The 18,812-nt window shown below is 34.9% G+C and overlaps 2 protein-coding genes across 2 annotated transcripts; both read right to left on the bottom strand.

Moving 5' to 3' along the window:
- Positions 1 to 502: 502 nt before the first annotated feature.
- Positions 503 to 2,720, bottom strand: LOC133704186 (protein NUCLEAR FUSION DEFECTIVE 4-like). Its single transcript, XM_062128961.1, has one exon. It carries the CDS (start codon positions 2,587 to 2,589, stop codon positions 760 to 762), a length of 1,830 nt encoding a protein of 609 aa, XP_061984945.1. The 5' UTR covers positions 2,590 to 2,720; the 3' UTR covers positions 503 to 759.
- A 10,974-nt stretch (positions 2,721 to 13,694) lies between these two features.
- Positions 13,695 to 15,959, bottom strand: LOC133705498 (protein NUCLEAR FUSION DEFECTIVE 4-like). The gene has a single exon (XM_062130749.1). It carries the CDS (start codon positions 15,779 to 15,781, stop codon positions 13,952 to 13,954), a length of 1,830 nt encoding a protein of 609 aa, XP_061986733.1. The 5' UTR covers positions 15,782 to 15,959; the 3' UTR covers positions 13,695 to 13,951.
- Between the last annotated feature and the right edge of the window lie 2,853 nt (positions 15,960 to 18,812).

The following is an 18,812-nucleotide window of genomic DNA, read 5'->3' as shown; positions in this document are numbered from 1 at the left end:
ATGGGAATTATGAAAATTAAAAATAGAGAGAAATGGGACTTTCTTTTACTCACAGAGTCGCGGTCCCAATTGGTAGCCATAAAAATTTGGGCAAAGACTTTGTTTTAGTTGTTGATTGGTTCCTAATCAACTTATTTTTTATTAAAAAAAATATTTTTTATTTTAAATTATTTTTTTAGTGATTTTGCATTTGGTATAAAAACATAATATAAAAACATTGTTTTCATATATTTTTAATAAAAAACACTTTAAAATTAATCGGTATCACATTTCTAAATATTTCTTTTATTATTAATGTGGATGTCGTATGGTTCAGCTTATGTGCATTTTGACTAATCCCACGAGCCCTGAAATTAACAACTATGTAAACCTTTAGTAACCCTAAAATTTGTGGGATTTGAACTGATAACCTCTAAATAACAATTTCAAGATCTAAACAATTAAGCTATATCTCTATCAATTTTTCAAATACTTTTTTTAAGTAAAACCAGGAGGCAAACACTAACCAAGTAAACAAGTTTCTTTATTTTATACATTGTCTACAAGAAAGCACCTATATTTTTCTTATAAAATAGTCAAGGCCACACAATATATTATATTTTTGTTCCTGCCACTGGCCACCACAAAAAATACAATCCCATGATCATAAATTAATGTGTTACAATTCATCAATGGCACTTACCCCCGTATAAATTTTAAACTATTCGTTTTTGCTATTAAAACCTTTTCTTCGTAGTTCAAGCTAATAATTAAAAATCCCTAGCCATTCTTTGTTTCCGCCCGTGCGACGCCATTCCCGGATACCGCCATTTCTGTCTCTGCTTCCTCTGCCGCCTCTCGGAATTTCTTGTAGATGTCACTTTTATAGAACTTCCTAGTCCTATGCACCAAAATTAATGAAACAAAGGTACCGAACAATGTTGCAGCTGTAATGATAATGAAGGACAGCCTGAAGCACTCGGTGCCAACGCAATCTAGGGCATCGCCTCGCTTTCTTATGAGACCCTTAGCTGCCAATTGCTTCCCTGCCTCTTTATCATATAAATGCCCCGTCAGTCTCACATTAAGTAGATATAGCCCAACAGGGCTAGCCGCAGCTCCGAAACTGAACAAAGTAGAGTAGTACTTGAGCCCAAATAGTTCTGAGATGATAGCTAAGAGTAATGGCCATTGAGCACCAAAACAAAAGCCGATAATGACTGACGCCACGTAGAGACCACCGGAAACATTGAAGGCAATCAGGAGGTGACCAACACAAGAAAGGAGGAGGGTTAGGGTGAACAGCAAAGGGCGGGAGAATTTGTACTTTTTCAAGACATGTTCAGACCCAAAACCTGATACAACTCGACCAAGATAATTCCAGATGCTCACCAATGACACAAAAGTGCTAATGCTCTTTTTAGGGTACCCTAATGAAGTTCCAATCTGACCCAAGTTGTCTATAGCTGTTAACGTGCCACCAATACCGCAAATTGTAGCTAAGAAGAGGATGAGCATGTCAACGCTAAAAAGAGCTTGTAGTATGGTGAAATCCTCTCCTCTGTCTGGTGGCCTAAAAGCAGTTTTCCAACAAGATACGTTGCTGTTGTCTGTGGTGCTTGGTGATGACTCTACGGTGACCAATTTTTTATCACTAGATGTAGATGGCGGGGGAGGAGACGGGGCAGGAATTTCTTGGCTTGGTGGTGGCTTTTCAGTGACAATTTTCAGTGGAGAAGGGTCATTCAAGGCTTGCCTTTTGCTATTCCAAATCTTGTATTCTTCTACAATAACAACACCAAGTGGCACAAAGAGCATGAGAATCACCACGGCAGCACTACCACCATATTCACCTCGAGTAAAACTAAGCGTTTTCTCCAGGATGATCACGATCATCAAAAACCCGGCCAGGGCAAGAGATATGTAGAGAAAATTGTAGAAAACTTTGAGCTCATTCGGTTGGCGAATTACCTTCATGATTCGAATGGTACGCAGGAAGGCAAAAGAGATTGCAGCAGGAAGCCATCCTATGAGCAAAATCAAAGCCCTCGGATCATCCCCATAAAAAGCAAGGTAAAATTGAGTTATAATTGCACCACTAAGACCAAGATAACCCTTCAAGATCCCTAGCACACTCCCGCGGCTTTCAGGGAAATTCTTGACACAAGTGACAAGGGAGCCAGTGTTGGCAAAAGATTGAGAATTAGCACCTATAAATATGTATAAGCACATATGCCACACTTGAACACCAGTAATTTTTTTGGTCACGGCAAGCCATATCATGAAGTAACCAAAAAAATTCAAGACTGCCCCCATTGACAGAACCACCCATGGAGGAGTGACCTCATTGATTAGGCCCGAGAGGACACCAACATTGGAACCTACATCTTTGAAGAAGCTAAGCAAATTAAGGGTGGTTTGATCATAACCCAGGGCACTTTTGATATCAGGGGAGTAGAGTGCAAACATATAGGTTGCACCAGCAGCCGACATGATTAGAAGTGATGCGAACACCATGAACCACCGGCCGGTGACGATATGGGTGGTCAGAATCTTCATGTCAGCCACATCACCAATACCTCCACCACAACCTGGACCAGCAACCACCATTTTTTCCTTTCTTCTTCTTTTTCTCTTTTCTTTGCGGGTAATGTTTGGTGACACTCACCCTTAGCTTGTAGTGTTAAAGAGGGAAGCATGGGGACTCGTGGTCCATATATAACACAAAATATACGAGACAGGGGAGGGAGGGGGGGAAAAATCCAATCATTGATTTATGGGGGCTTCCAGGAAAGAAATCAGAAGTATAAGAATCAATAATCTTTCTGTGGTTCTATTTTCACGTGGATAATCTTATCCATAAGATATTAATGCTGAAAGATCACCCTCTCTCTATTTTTATAATTATATTAAATAGTTAGTAATACGGCAGGTTGGCTAGAAAATCCCATTTTTAGCATTGCAAAAACAATTATTACTGATTTTTTTTTTTGTGAAGCACAGGATAGAATTATTACATGAAATTTTATAGCTGTGTAAGTGTATCGTCTTTTTCAATTTTTTTTTTGAGGAATATCGTTATTTACAATATTGGTGAGGAATTTAATTGATGGTTTTTAGGTAATTAAAAATAAAAAAAAAGATATAGATTCCTGGTATAATTTACTAAAAGCAATATACCAACGACTGCCATAGTCACGATTCACGACCATTTACCAAAAACTTAGCACTACAAACGGGATCAGTTAATTCGTGGACAAAATTCATGATCTGAAAGCAAAAAATTCATATCAATACTAATTAGTATTTATATATAAAACGTAGTCGTCTCAAATAATAAATTGGCTCCAGATATCCTCTCACAACCACAAATAATTGAACATATCAACTAATAATAAAATAAAATTGACATGGTCTTAATTGAACATTCCAATAATTGTAGTATTCGTTTTAACGAATAGAAAATGGACACATTCATTAGTTCATGCTTGTTTGCTACAATAGGAGTGACTCCGGGATGCCAAACTTTGGCAAAAATCAAATAGTAGATAAGATTTGTTACAGTAGTAAAAGTTGCTTTTTAAAATATTTTTTAATTGAAAATATATTAAAATAATTATTTTATTTTTGATATAGTATATTAAACTCATTAAAAAATATAAATTTAATATGTTATTCATGGAAAAAGTATTTTTAAAAGCAGGGTAAAATTAACGTGAACTTGAAATCATTTCAAATGTGATAATTCGACGTACTGGGAGGTTAATAAATGAATGAAATGAGAGTAAAAATTGAACCTAGCTCAGACATGATGGTAGATTTTCTTTTATGGCCATGTCAGATCAATATATTATGTATGGATATAAAATCCCTTTTCTTTACTCCTATTAATTAAACACAGATTCTCCACTTCATAACTAAAGAGAAGCAGTAGAAATTTTAACTATCAAATCGACCTCTAATAAAGGCAACATTGTTGGCTAATTAATCATTGCTTTATAGGACTATGAATAGAAATAGTAAATGCATTCCGATTTTAAATCGAAGAGCTGCGTTGGCTGCCCTCCCGGACATGCCAGGGCATCGTCACATTGAAAGGTCAATTTCATTGACTGTGATGTACCATTTTATGACTCCTACTCTTTATATATATATATATATATATATATATATATATATATAAAGGGGACCCAAAGTTTGGATCTAAAATGAGCAACCAAAGCATCACCTACTTGGTTCTTTAAAGGGACAAACTAAACTTGAATCTCTTTTAGCAATTCTATCACAAATAAAATGATAACCAACTTTACTATGTTTAGTATGAATATAAAATAATTGATAGATAAAAAAATAACCCCTAAATTATCACACTACAAGGTAGTCATAGAAAAAAAAAGATGGAGTTTTGACTATTAATGTACTATATAGGAAATATTATAGCCATATTTTTATGTTGTAACCTCACCATTACTATTGTATATTGCCCTACACATATACAAAGAAATGGTTGGCTAACCAATAGGTTAAGCCTCCCAATTATTCTCAACTATAAGTGTATGCCTTATTTAGATTCGCAGGTTTATTTATTTATATATAAAGAGAAGACATACACATCACTGTCGACTTCCTTCCTGTGTAGGGCTTTGCGATGTTGAAGTTGGTCCAATGTCATCTTTATCTTCCAGAGTCAAGGAATCAAAGATACTACTATATCTTAGAGTAGTAAAATATCTTTTATTTGGGTCAACACCTGTTTCTCTTGGGTGCCAATAAGTCTCTTGCTCTCTCCTTCACTGGCATTTTATTGAATATTCTAAGGAAATCATCGACGTGAGCTGACTAAAATGTACAAAGATGTCATCAGGGGACTAGCAGTACTGGGAACTTATCGGCCATTTGATCGGTTATGAACACAAAAATTCCAAAGTTTATTGCTTTTCTATTCCCTCACTTTCCTTGTATTTCTTCTCTCTTTTCCTGGATGCGTGGTTGGAAAAGCTGGTGTCAATAATTCTAGCAGTCAAGAGTGACAACATCTTTAGAATAGTCTTGGAATAAAAAGAGAGAAGAAAATCCATGTATCAAATAATTAGTTTTTTTATGGCCCATAAATGAAGTAGCTAGAAATGGATGGTGTTTAAACTTGAATGGTCTCCAGGATCATGCGTCTTGGTGTGCATCGAATTTGGAAAAAGTTATCGCACATGTGAGGCGTCGTGACGATCATCCACTATCCAAGAAATGGTACTTGTTTATCTGGCAAGTATGGAGAGACAAGAATTTTCTTATTAGTAGAAAATTTGAATGGAAGTCGCATATTATTCTGGTCACTAGGAACCCCAACTAGTCTCAGAGATTGGGTACGGAGACTGGTTGCGTAAAGGGAAGGTATAAGCATCCCAACTACGCCCTACCTATGGTAAGTTGCATTGTTTTGTTGTCTGATAAAATATAAAGTTTTGTTGTGGTTTCTCATTGTCGGTTTGACTATGGTTTAAGAAAAGTCCTCCTTTGTAAGGAGATCCTTATCTTATTAGGTATAAACTTAATTGTTCTATGTCGTCAAAAGAAAATACCTTTTCAATATTGGGAATACATCTTACGTATAAATTCGTAATCTTTGGTACTAAAACAACATAAAATAAATTTTTTTTTGATAAACTGGTTATTAAAGCCAAAATGCATGCTAAAACATTGTTTTTTGGTGTATGAAAAACACAATATGGCCTTTTAGCTTTGGCACACTTGGCTGTATGCACAAAAACATTTTTTTCAAATTTTTTTTAGTTGCCAAAAATCAGATATTTTAATACTGGATTTGTATTTTTACAAAATGACAAAAAAATAGACTGAGATTAAACAAAACAGCATAAAAACAATACACGCGGGGAAATCACAAATATTGAAAAATATTTTCTTGTTAATAATTTTTTTTTAAAATGCGTTGGCCTCGGCCCAAATGCATGGGATGGGCCGAACTCGGCCTAAAACCAAAGGGGCTGATTATTGTGCACAAGCACAATAACCAGCCCCCTTACCAATTGCTGCAGAACGTGAATTATTCACGTTCTGCATGCAAATGCAGGCAGGGGCTGAGCAAGAGAGAAATAAATGGGGCAACAGGAGGTTACCTTGGGTGGCGTCGAGGCGATGGTGTTGTTGTCGTGGTGGAGGGACTGAGGTGGTCGATGGTGCTTCTCCTTTTTCTTCCTCTCCCTCCTCTGTTTTCTCTTCTGTTTTTTCTTTCCTTTTCTCCTCCTCTTTTGTCTCTTCGTTGTTCTCTCTTTCGGTCTTCCCCCTCTTTTTTACTGTTCATTTTTTTTCTTTTCGTTTTTCTTTCGGTCTTCATACCATTCTCCCTTTTCTTCTTTTCTTCTTTTTTCTTTTATTTTGGTCGTCTCGCTTTTTTCCTTTCGTGCCTAGGCAGAGAAAGGCGGTGAAATGGCCTGCCTCTGTATGGCCACCCCGAACCGCCCAAGGGGTACGTCCCCTTCATTCTTCCACCATGTGGTAAGCAAGTGGGGATGTTGTGTCGGTGTCTTTTTAAGATTTAGCAGAGAGAGGGAGAGGAGAAAAGGCATGGGAGAAAGTCTTTTTTTTCCCCTGCCTCGGGCATCCAGGGGAAGAAGAAGACATAAGGTGTCGTTCAAAATGGCACCATTTTTTATTCTTCTTCTTCTTCTTCTTCTTCTTCTTCTTCTTTAAAAAAATATATGAAACGATGCCGTTTTAGCCAAAACGTGCCGTTTCATCCAAAACGTGTCGTTTCATTTAAATGGAAAGGCGCTAAAACGCGTCAGATTCAAAATCATGCCCTTAATTTGCGTGCTTTTGCGTTTTGATCATTGGTTTTGGATTTCTTCAGTTAAGTCCCTAATTGGCCATCAAACTTCAATATTTATGCAATTAAGCCCCTGATTTGACCAAATTAACTTTCAAAAATTATAAATTGACCCCAGAACTTTAATTTCTTCCAATTAAAGCCTAAATTGACTTCAAAATCAATTTTTCTTACAATCAAACCCTCCATAAATTCAATTAAATCTCCAATAAAATTTAATTGAGTCCATAAACATCTGATCTTGGACTTTTGTTTCTCAAATTGAATTTTCTTTGTCAATCGTGGCTTCCACAAATCCAATATATACTGTCAAATTTCAACATTTGTATTTGTGAACATCCTTAATCAATTTTTGACCATTTTTTGAGCGTTCTGGCATCCTTTTTCACTATTATTATTTTTTTATAATATTTTTTGAACATATATTTTTGTATTTTTTGTATTTTTTCCTTTTTTGTGTGGGGACCCAAAAATAGGTTACAACAAAAGTGATGCTGAGTTCATTAAAGTTCGAGTTTCGCCCTTAATTTCTTTTGTATTTTGGCAACGCAAAAGGAAAGTGGAGAAAGTAATTTTCAAGAGTTTGCTATTTAAAAATAAATGAAAAGAATAGCCACAAAGGAAGCAAAGTAATTGCAAATTGCAACCCCACATTCTTGACTCGATCTTGCAAGTTGAAAAGTTTGATGTGCAGTATAATATTAATACATGGTCAAACATACAAATATTAAACCGCTGAAAGTGTGGAAATGTTGGCCAAATTCAGTCTCTAACCAGTAAATGATAATTGTTGTTACTCATTTTTAGGCCTCAAGTGCTGAAGATGGTGTGTACCCCTTTTGAACCGAGTGCAAGAGTTTAGCTCATGTTTGCTAGAAGATTGACAAAAGCAGAAAATAAAAAAATGTTTTTCGAACCCTGTTTGAACTGTTTTCTACTCTCTTTATCCTCTCTCTTTGCTGCCAAAATCATCAGGTTTCTTAGACTGATTAGGAGTCTTCATAATGCTAAATTCATTCCTTCTTTATCTGGTCTTTAAGATTGGATAAATCCCTCAAAATTTGCATTAAAAAAAACTGATTCTACTGTTGTCGCAATTTTTTGTTCCAACTTAGGCTTTGATTCTGACTTGATTTCGTGCAATATATGACCATCCCAACTATATTCTGTCACTCATGACATGTTAAAAAATTGACCTAAATCTTTATTGGGTCCTAGGGCTCACTATTCTTGTGGCAGACTCTCAGTCAGATTGGGATGCTTGGCATTGTCAGTTTCCTGAATAAGATCAGGAGATCCTTTTGACCAACCAGATTGCAGCCAGATTCTGTTCTTCAAAATGAATTTATCACATTTTCAATCCTTCATGAAAGTTATAAACCTATACGTGTAGATGAATTTAGGTTTTTGAATCCCCTGATTTCGATATCAGAAGCTCAAGATATTCCCTTTTAAATATCTAGCGTGAAAAGAGACAATCTTGCCGCGAGAAGGGTTCCGACCCGAGTTTTTCAGGTCTTGATTCGAGGGACCCAATTTAATGTTTAAAGGATTTATTGGATTAATTAAAAATAAACTTCAAACTTTGGAACGTAAATCGATTTCATTGGAGGAATTAAAAAAACAGGGACTGGATCAGAAAACGTCACAATAACTTTTGGAACTTGGCAGCGTAAAATAGCCTTATAGGATTTAATTTGCATGGTACTGTTCATGGTCATGTTTTAGCACAATTATCCACTCTGATTTCTTTCCTTTTTCTCTACACAACCTTCCCCGTCTGATTTCTTTCCTTTTCTCCGCAACTTCCTGATAGTTTCCATGATTATCTCGCTTGATTTTGGAGCTGCAGATCATGTTTTTGTTCAGCTTTAATTCATAGGAGACATCAGCTTTTGATAGTTGCAAAATGACATGAAGAGAGGAACCTCACCATCATCTCATGGCTGGGATTTTATCCTTAACATAAATGGCTGGGATGATGTGTTAATATTGGAAAAAATCATTTGAATCAGCACAGAATCATGAGAACTACTTTAGTTTCCTTATTTGTATTATTTAATTGTAAATTAGCCGAGATTTACATCTTAGAATTAATGCATTGAATCTTTCCTAAATAGAGCTGTGATTGGGATATTTAAACCTCCTCTGCTAGGAGAAAAGGAGGACGGAAAAAAAAAGATAAAAAAATGAAAAAAGAGAGAAGAGAAACAAGAAAGAGGCAAGCAATACTAGATAGAGAAAGAGAGGCAGAAAAGAAAAGAACGCATAAAGGCAGAAGAGAGAACAAAGGAGAGGAAGGAGAGGGAGATTAGAAAGGAAAAACGAAAAAGATTAAGGTTTCTTAAGATTATCAAAAGCCAAAACAAGCAGGGACTGCCTTTCGGTCTCTGCTCCATTTTCTGCGAACAAGATCTGCAGAACAGGGGAGAATAGAGAAGCTAAAACTAGTAGAGAAAGAGGGACAAAGATGCAGAGGTAAAGCTTATGAGACGAACGTCAACAGAGAATAGTGGGGAAAGAGCCGAAACAAACGGCAACATTGATCGATAAGCCAACAAGCCTTTTACATCGTCGTCGTCCCTTCGTTCTCGCCTCCAGGTCTGTTCTCTTCACCTCTTTGCATGCATTCATATTTGTTGTTTTGTACTGTTCAAGTGAATTATAATCACTTGAACAGTAACCAGGCATGCACCTGTGCCTTTTTGTTTGTTTGCCCGGTCGGGTCACTGGTTTGGGCAAGTGACCCTGCTAGGCATGTTGGGTTTAGCCTAGCCACTATGGGTGTTCAAAAAAATCGAAAAACCGATTAAACCGAGAAAACCAGAAAAAAAATAACCGAAAAAACCAAACCGTGAAAAAAAAACCGATTAAACCGATTAAAATTTTGAAAAAACCGACCGGTTTGGTTTCGGGTTTTTAAGTCTGGAACCGGAAAAACCGAACCGAACCAAACCGGAACCGAAAAAAAACCGGAAAAAATCGAGCCAAACCGGTTTGAACCGGTTTTTGCTATAAAAAACCAAACCAAACCGAACAGAAACCGGTCGGTTTGAACCGGTTTCGGTTTTTAAAAAAAAAATTTCGGTTTGGTTATTTTTTTTGATAAAAACCGAACCAAACCGAATCGTGAACACCCCTACTAGCCACATAGGCCGAGCTGGACCCAACCTAAAAAAAAACGAGTAAGTTTGTTTTTTTTCTTGTATTTATTTTATGTTTTTTTTGTGTGTGTGTCTAAAAAAAATATTTTCTTGTGTGTTGCATACAGCGAATACCCTAATATATTTTGAATTTCCTTTTAAAAAAACAAATATTCGAAGTTTAAAAGAAAATGTGTGTTTAGCATGGATTTCTTAAACACAAAAAAAATATTTTCTTGCATTATGGATTGTACAACATGTTTGTAAAACTCCAAAGGGTGTTGGCCAATATTTCAAAAAATACAAAAATCTTATTTTTAGGGGAATTCATCTATTATTCACCGTTAATATTTGGATAAAGAAATTCCAAATGGATGAATATCCAAAATATTATTGAGAATAATTTGTTATTATTCGATGTTAATGTTTGGATAAAAAAACCCAAAGTGGTTAATATCCAAAATATTTTTTAGAAATAATAAGTCATCACAGATTCTTGAAAGAAATTCCGATTATAATTGAGGACATTTCAAATATTTTAACTTCATGGTTTACGAGCTTTGAGAGTATGAAACCCTACAATAAAAATAAACTTTTAAAATGCTCTGAATTTCTTTAAATTTTTAAATTTTTATCTCTCTTCCTTGCTATTTATGAGAAAAATCACTTGTTCTGGAATTTGACGGGAAAAAATGATGGATTTCTTTCTCTTTAGAATTTCTGGGCTTGTAAATTACTGCAGTGGGTGATGTATGGGCTCAGAAAATTACAAGTGCCTCCACTTTTCACCGCCATGTACAGCAGAAGCATACCTTATTTACGTAGGTTTTAATTTTTTTTTTAATTATATATATATATATATTAATAATGTTTTTTTTCATTTTAATGTGGTAAAGTTAATAATAAATTTTAAAAAATAATAAAAATATTATCTTAATATATTTCAATTCATAAAATATTTTAAAAAGTAATGCTACTATAATATCAAAACATTATAATCATTTGTTTGCCCATTTTCATATTTATTTACTACTATTCATAGTTGTGTTCCCGGGCAATTTGCGCATATGTATATTTTCTGTAAAAAAAAAAACCAAGTCCTTATTCTCATGTTATAGGATGAGTTTAAACATGCTGTGCTGTTTTTTTTATAAAAAGTTTTGTGAACAACCGATGCAATTACTGAATAATCATCGCTACTAATGAAATTGAGATTAAAAATGCTGCAAATAGACGCAGCAGATTATAAACTACAACAATTCAGACTATTTATTCATCTCTTTTACTTGTTTTCAGGAGATTCTACATTAATTCTGGTTTAATAATTAAGCAATTCTAAGTTTTTAAACCCATCCAACTAAATGATTATTGCGACGGCTTAAATAATTTTTATTGAATAATTTGACATTATTTTTTAATATACCTTTTAAATATAAATTATTGAAATTTAAAAATATTAATTTAATTATATTTAAACTTATAACAGTTTAATAATTAATATCCTTACAATATTAAAAAATATCTTTAAATTATTTTAAATGATATTCTAAAAATAATTTTATATTATTTCTTAACAAAAGTGAACATATACTCCACAGTCGTCTTCTAGGCTTGTCAAGCCAGGAATATTTTGCTCGGCCCAAGAGTGTAAAATATATCTGCAACTAATAATAAGCCTTCGGTATTTCGGCGGGCATTTCCTTTCCGATCCCTGGTACAACTCCATGGCCCATATATGACCAGTGATTTAAAGCCCGTTGGGGTGATATATACGGATGGAAACGGGCTCGGTCAGGGATGGGTTATACTACAACCATTTCCGCCGCCTCTATATTGATCGACTTCGAGGTCGGGAGGAAAATCCACTGCTGGCCTAGGGCCTCGTCTCGAGGATTTCTTATCGATGAAAAATATATTTTCTGTGCTTACAATTCATATTTAATAGTTAATATCAAACGAAAAAATAATATTAATTATATATAAATATTTAATTTTACTATAGCTCTTATATATAATTAAAATATAGATAAGATAATAAATTTATCTTAAAAGATTAATTATTCAAAAAATATCAAAGGAAAAATGGCTCTAACCTGTCATACCGGGACGGGTTTTGTGGAATACCCATCAAGTCAGATTGTATTTTTAATAAGGTCAATTTATGCGTATTTGATTTTCCCTTTGATATTAATATGAGAAGACAATCCTTAACAAAATAACGAAGTATAAATTGATCTTCTTGATAAGAATATTAGATAAATAATTTTAGAATCATCATAGATCGATAATAGACACAGCCCAAAAACACACACTAACCCCCTTTTCATTTACACTAGAAGTTTACATATTCATACGTTCAGGTCAAGGTCATCAATTTGAGTATTAGAACTTACATAATTATTAATTTTAAAATTTTAAAACATTAATCAGGATACTTGTAAGTTAACTACATCATTTCTAGTTAAAAATAAAGAAAAAACAAGATAACAGTTTGTTGCAGCAACAAACATGGCTAGCCCAGATAGAGGTACGTATCTCAAATTGCTGTTCAAAAAGAAATGGAGATGTAAGTGATTGATTTGTACTTATTAAAAGAGATTAATACAAACACAATGGGACAAAAGGGGGTTGTAAAATTTGGGTAAGTTTTTGGAATCCTGGATAGTTCTCTTTTCTGCATCCTTCAATTAAGTTGTCAAAAAGGAAAACGGTGAAAATAAAAAAATTATTTTCATATATTTCTAATTATTTTCAATTAAATTATAAAAAATTATTTTTTTTAATTTTAAATTATTTTGATATGTTGATCTTGAAAAAATTTTAAAAATAAAAAATATTATTTTAATATATTTTCAAGTAAAAAAAATCTACTTTGATGCAGAAGAAAGTGAACTTTATATTTTAAACCTTTAAAAACAAATTTAAAGAACATGCATCGGTACGTGCAACCTTGAATTGTTAAATGCATCATCAGTGCAACGTCAGTATTGCTTTTTTTTTTTTAAAAAAAAAAAATTAAATCTTGATTGATGGTCGAGGATTGTGAGAGAGGGTCCTTAATCGCAGATTAAATGATTGGTCGACTGGTTAATTGAGATATCAGAAGCTAATATTATGACTTATAAAAGTAACGGCCATTCATTAAGAAAAATGAAGGCAAGTAGAGAGAGATATCAGAGGAAGAGCACTCACTGCTAGCAAGAAGCAAATTTAAGTGACATGCAAGCAAATGACAGATAATCTAAAAAGACGAGGTTTTAGTGGTTGAATAATATTGTGACCCGGAGAATTCCAAGAAAGATTTCTAGGATTGAAATAAATGAAATAATTCCAGGGCAAATAAAGCCATGCTTACAGGCGAAACGATCACATTTCTTCCGTTTAGGGATCAACCGATGAGAAATTATCTTGGAAATTAAAGTCCCTATCAATAATAATAAAAGAAAACCCCAATAAGTTCGAAGTCAATCATGAATATCCAAAGAAGCAATTGGTTCCACATAAGAACGAGAAAGAAATGGGAACTATGAAAATTAAAAATAGAGAGAAATGGGACTTTCTTTTACTCACACAGTTGCGGTCGCAACTGGTAGCCATAAAAAATTGGGCAAAGACTTTGTTTTAGTTGTTGATTGGTTCTAATCAACTTATTTTTTATTAAAAAGAATATTTTCAAGTACATATTAAAAAATATATTTTTGTTTTTTTAAGTAAAACCAGGAGGCAAACACTAACCAAGTAAACAAGTTTCTTTATTTTATACATTGTCTACAAGAAAGCACCTATATTTTTCTTATAAAATAGTCAAGGCCACACAATATATTATATTTTTGTTCCTGCCACTGGCCACCACAAAAAATACAATCCCATGATCATAAATTAATGTGTTACAATTCATCAATGGCACTTACCCCCGTATAAATTTTAAACTATTCGTTTTTGCTATTAAAACCTTTTCTTCGTAGTTCAAGCTAATAATTAAAAATCCCTAGCCATTCTTTGTTTCCGCCCGTGCGACGCCATTCCCGGATACCGCCATTTCTGTCTCTGCTTCCTCTGCCGCCTCTCGGAATTTCTTGTAGATGTCACTTTTGTAGAACTTCCTAGTCCTATGCACCAAAATTAGTGAAACAAAGGTACCGAACAATGTTGCAGCTGTAATGATAATGAAGGACAGCCTGAAGCACTCGGTGCCAACGCAATCCAGGGCATCGCCATGCTTTCTTATGAGACCCTTCGCTGCCAATTGCTTCCCTGCCTCTTTATCATATAAATGCCCCGTCAGTCTCACATTAAGTAGATATAGCCCAACAGGGCTAGCCGCAGCTCCGAAATTGTACAAAGTAGAGTAGTACTTGAGCCCAAATAGTTCTGAGATGATAGCAAAGAGTAATGGCCATTGAGCACCAAAACAAAAGCCGATAATGACTGACGCCACGTAGAGACCACCGGAAACATTGAAGGCAATCAGGAGGTGACCAACACAAGAAAGGAGGAGGGTTAGGGTGAACAGCAAAGGGCGGGAGAATTTGTACTTTTTCAAGACATGTTCAGACCCAAAACCTGATACAACTCGACCAAGATAATTCCAGATGCTCACCAATGACACAAAAGTGCTAATGCTCTTTTTAGGGTACCCTAATGAAGTTCCAATCTGACCCAAGTTGTCTATAGCTGTTAACGTGCCACCAATACCGCAAATTGTAGCTAAGAAGAGGATGAGCATGTCAACGCTAAAAAGAGCTTGTAGTATGGTGAAATCCTCTCCTCTGTCTGGTGGCCTAAAAGCAGTTTTCCAACAAGATACGTTGCTGTTGTCTGTGGTGCTTGGTGATGACTCTACGGTGACCAATTTTTTATCACTAGATGTAGATGGCGGGGGGGGAGACGGGGCAGGAATTTCTTGGCTTGGTGGTGGCTTTTCAGTGACAATTTTCAGTGGAGAAGGGTCATTCAAGGCTTGCCTTTTGCTATTCCAAATCTTGTATTCTTCTACAATAACAACACCAAGTGGCACAAAGAGCATGAGAATCACCACGGCAGCACTACCACCATATTCACCTCGAGTAAAACTAAGCGTTTTCTCCAGGATGATCACGATCATCAAAAACCCGGCCAGGGAAAGAGATATGTAGAGAAAATTGTAGAAAACTTTGAGCTCATTCGGTTGGCGAATTACCTTCATGATTCGAATGGTACGCAGGAAGGCAAAAGAGATTGCAGCAGGAAGCCATCCTATGAGCAAAATCAAAGCCTTCGTATCATCCCCATAAAAAGCATGGAAAAATTGAGTTATAATTGCGCCACTAAGACCAACATAACCCTTCAAGATCCCTAGCACACTCCCGCGGCTTTCAGGGAAATTCTTGACACAAGTGACAAGAGAGCCAGTGTTGGCAAAAGATTGAGAATTAGCACCTATAAATATGTATAAGCACATATGCCACACTTGAACACCAGTAATTTTTTTGGTCACGGCAAGCCATATCATGAAGTAACCAAAAAAATTCAAGACTGCCCCCATTGACAGAACCACCCATGGAGGAGTGACCTCATTGATTAGGCCCGAGAGGACACCAACATTGGAACCTACATCTTTGAAGAAGCTAAGCAAATTAAGGGTGGTTTGATCATAACCCAGGGCATCTTTGATATCAGGGGAGTAGAGTGCAAACATATAGGTTGCACCAGCAGCCGACATGATTAGAAGTGATGCGAACACCATGAACCACCGGCCGGTGACGATCTGGGTGGTCAGATTCTTCATGTCAGCCACACCACCAATACCTCCACCACCACCTGGACCAGCAACCACCATTTTTTCCTTTCTTCTTCTTTTTTTCTTTTCTTTGGGGGTTAATGTTTGGTGACACTCGCCCTTAGCTTATAGTGTTAAAGAGGAAGCATGGGGACTCGTGGTTCTATATATAACACAAAATATACGAGACATAGGAAGGAGGAGGGAGGGGAAAAAAAAATCCAACCAGTTGACTTATGGGGCCTTCCAGGAAAGAAATCAGAAGTATAAGGAAATATTTTAAGGATCAATAATCTTTCTGTGGTTCTATTTTCACGTGGATGATCTTATCCATAAGATATTAATGCTGAAAGATCACCCTCTCTCTATTTTTATAATTATATTAAATAGTTAGTACTATGGCAGGTTGGCTAGAAAATCCCATTTTTACCATTGAAAAAACAATTATTACTGAATTTTGTCAATAAAAATTCTCTCTTTGTTTTTAAAATTAAATCGTTCCACAAAGAGTTGGTGGTTTTTAGGTAATTAAAAATAAAAAAAAGATATAGATTCCTGGTATAATTTACTAAAAGCAATATACCAACGACTGCCATAGTCACGATTCACGACCATTTACCAAAAACTTAGCACTACAAACGGGATCAGTTAATTCGTGGACAAAATTCATGATCTGAAAGCAAAAAATTCATATCAATACTAATTAGTATTTATATATAAAACGTAGTCGTCTCAAATAATAAAATGGCTCCAGATATCCTCTCACAACCACAAATAATTGAACATATCAACTAATAATAAAATAAAATTGACATGGTCTTAATTGAACATTCCAATAATTGTAGTATTCGTTTTAACGAATAGAAAATGGACACATTCATTTCAAATGTGATAATTCTACGTACTGGGAGGTTAATAAATGAATGAAATGAGAGTAAAAATTGAACCTAGCTCAGACATGATGGTAGATTTTCTTTTGTGGCCATGTCAGATCAATATATTATGTATGGATATAAAATCCCTTTTCTTTACTCCTATTAATTAAATACAGATTCTCCACTTCATAACTAAAGAGAAGCAGTAGAAATTTTAACCATCAAATCGACCTAGCTATAATAAAAAGGAACACTGTCGGCTAATTAATCATTGCTTTATAGGACTATGAATAGAAATAGTAAATGTTAAATCGAAGAGTAGCAGCGGTGGTTGCCCTCCCGGACATGCCAGGGCATCGTCACATTGAAAGGTCAATTTCATTGACTGTGATGTACCATTTTATGACTCTTATATATATATATATATATATATATATATATATATGTGTGTGTGTGTGTGTGTGTGTGTGTGTGTGTGTGTGTGTGTGTGTGTGTGTGTGTGAAGGGAGACCCAAAGTTTGGATCTAAAATGAGCAACCAAAGCATCACCCTTTGGGTTTGTTTGGCAGTGTGGTTGCGGTTGTTTTTTAAATAATATTTTGTGTCAAAATGCATGCCAATGATATTTTTTTATTTTTTAAAATTCATTTTTGACATCATCACATCAAAATGATTTGAAAACACTAAAAACATATTAATTTAAAGTTAATAAAAAAATAAAAAATTTTCAAATTTTGTCAAAAGTGCTTTTGAAACGCAGAAACAAACAAATCCAAATTAAACTTGAATCTCTTTTAGCAATTCTATACAAATAAAATGATAACAATATTAATATGTTTAGTATTAATATAAATTACAGATAAAAAAAGTAGCTCCTAAATTATAACACTACAAATTAAATAGTCATATAAAGAGAAAGAAGATGAAGTTTTGACAATAACGAACGAAGCCATAAAATTTCATCAGTGCTATCAGCCAAAGCCTTGTATTCAACTTCCATGGAGGATTTAACAATAGTTCGTTACTTCCTAGATTTCCAAAAAAAATATGAGTATTACCAAGATACACAAGATAACTACTAGTAAACTTACGGTCATCAACATTGTCAGCCCAATCAACATCAGTAAAACCATAAAGAGAAAAAGATGACTCTCGGATAATATGTAAACAATAAGATGTCATAGCCTAAAGATAACACAAAATACATTTAACAGCCGCCCAATGATCCTCGATGGGAGCATGCATGAACTGACACACCTTATTAACAACATAGCAGATATCAAACATGGTAAATGTAAGATACTGTAGGGCATTAACAATCTGTCTCTACTTAATGGAATTAGAGTACAAAGCACCTGATATAATGACTAACTTAGATGAAGAAGATGAAGGGGTATCAATCGATTTACAGGAGGACATACCTGTTCGTCAAAGAATATCAAAAGCATAGAACCTAATTTTTGAAACTTAAATTCTGAGCTTAGTAGAGTAATCAATTAGTGAAGCAAGTTGGAGTTACTTTGGATCAACAAAATATCATCAACATATACAAGTCAATAAAAAAAAACACCATTAAAAAAAGGATAAAAGAGAGGTGTCAACCTTGGATGCCTGGAAACTAATAAAAAACAGATAGTCACTCAACCGTTTGTGTCATGCTTGAGAAGCTTGCTTAAGACAATACAAATATTTGTGAAGACGACATACATGAGTAGACAAAGTCGAATGAACAAAATCAAGGGGTTGTTCCACATACACCTCTTCCTGAAGAATGTCATTTAAGAAGGCATTATGAACACCCAACTAATGAACCGGCCAACCATGAGAAACATCCATAATAAAGACTGACTGGATGGTGGTAGGCTTGATCACAGGCTAAATTTCTCTGAATAATTAATCTCCTCGTATTGAGTAAATCCTTAAGCAACCAATCGTATTGTATATCTCTTAACACTACTGTCAACTCGTTATTTAATCTTATAAACACATCCACTGCCGACCATATTTATGGAGGAGTGAAAAATTAAAGACTAAGGTCAACATGCCATTATTGTGCATGCCTTAGATTTCCTCTTACATGGCTTTTTGCCATGCCAGGGAACAATTGGCCTCTTGGAAAGTGGATGGTTCATGGGCAGATAACGAAGAATCCCACGGGGTAGAGGTGACACAAAGATTGGCAATACACTACAACATTTAACAGTTTTACCTATGAA

Source organism: Populus nigra, chromosome 10, assembly GCF_951802175.1.
Source record: "Populus nigra chromosome 10, ddPopNigr1.1, whole genome shotgun sequence".
Classification (NCBI taxonomy): domain Eukaryota; kingdom Viridiplantae; phylum Streptophyta; class Magnoliopsida; order Malpighiales; family Salicaceae; genus Populus; species Populus nigra.
This window is presented reverse-complemented; position numbering and strand designations above follow the sequence as displayed.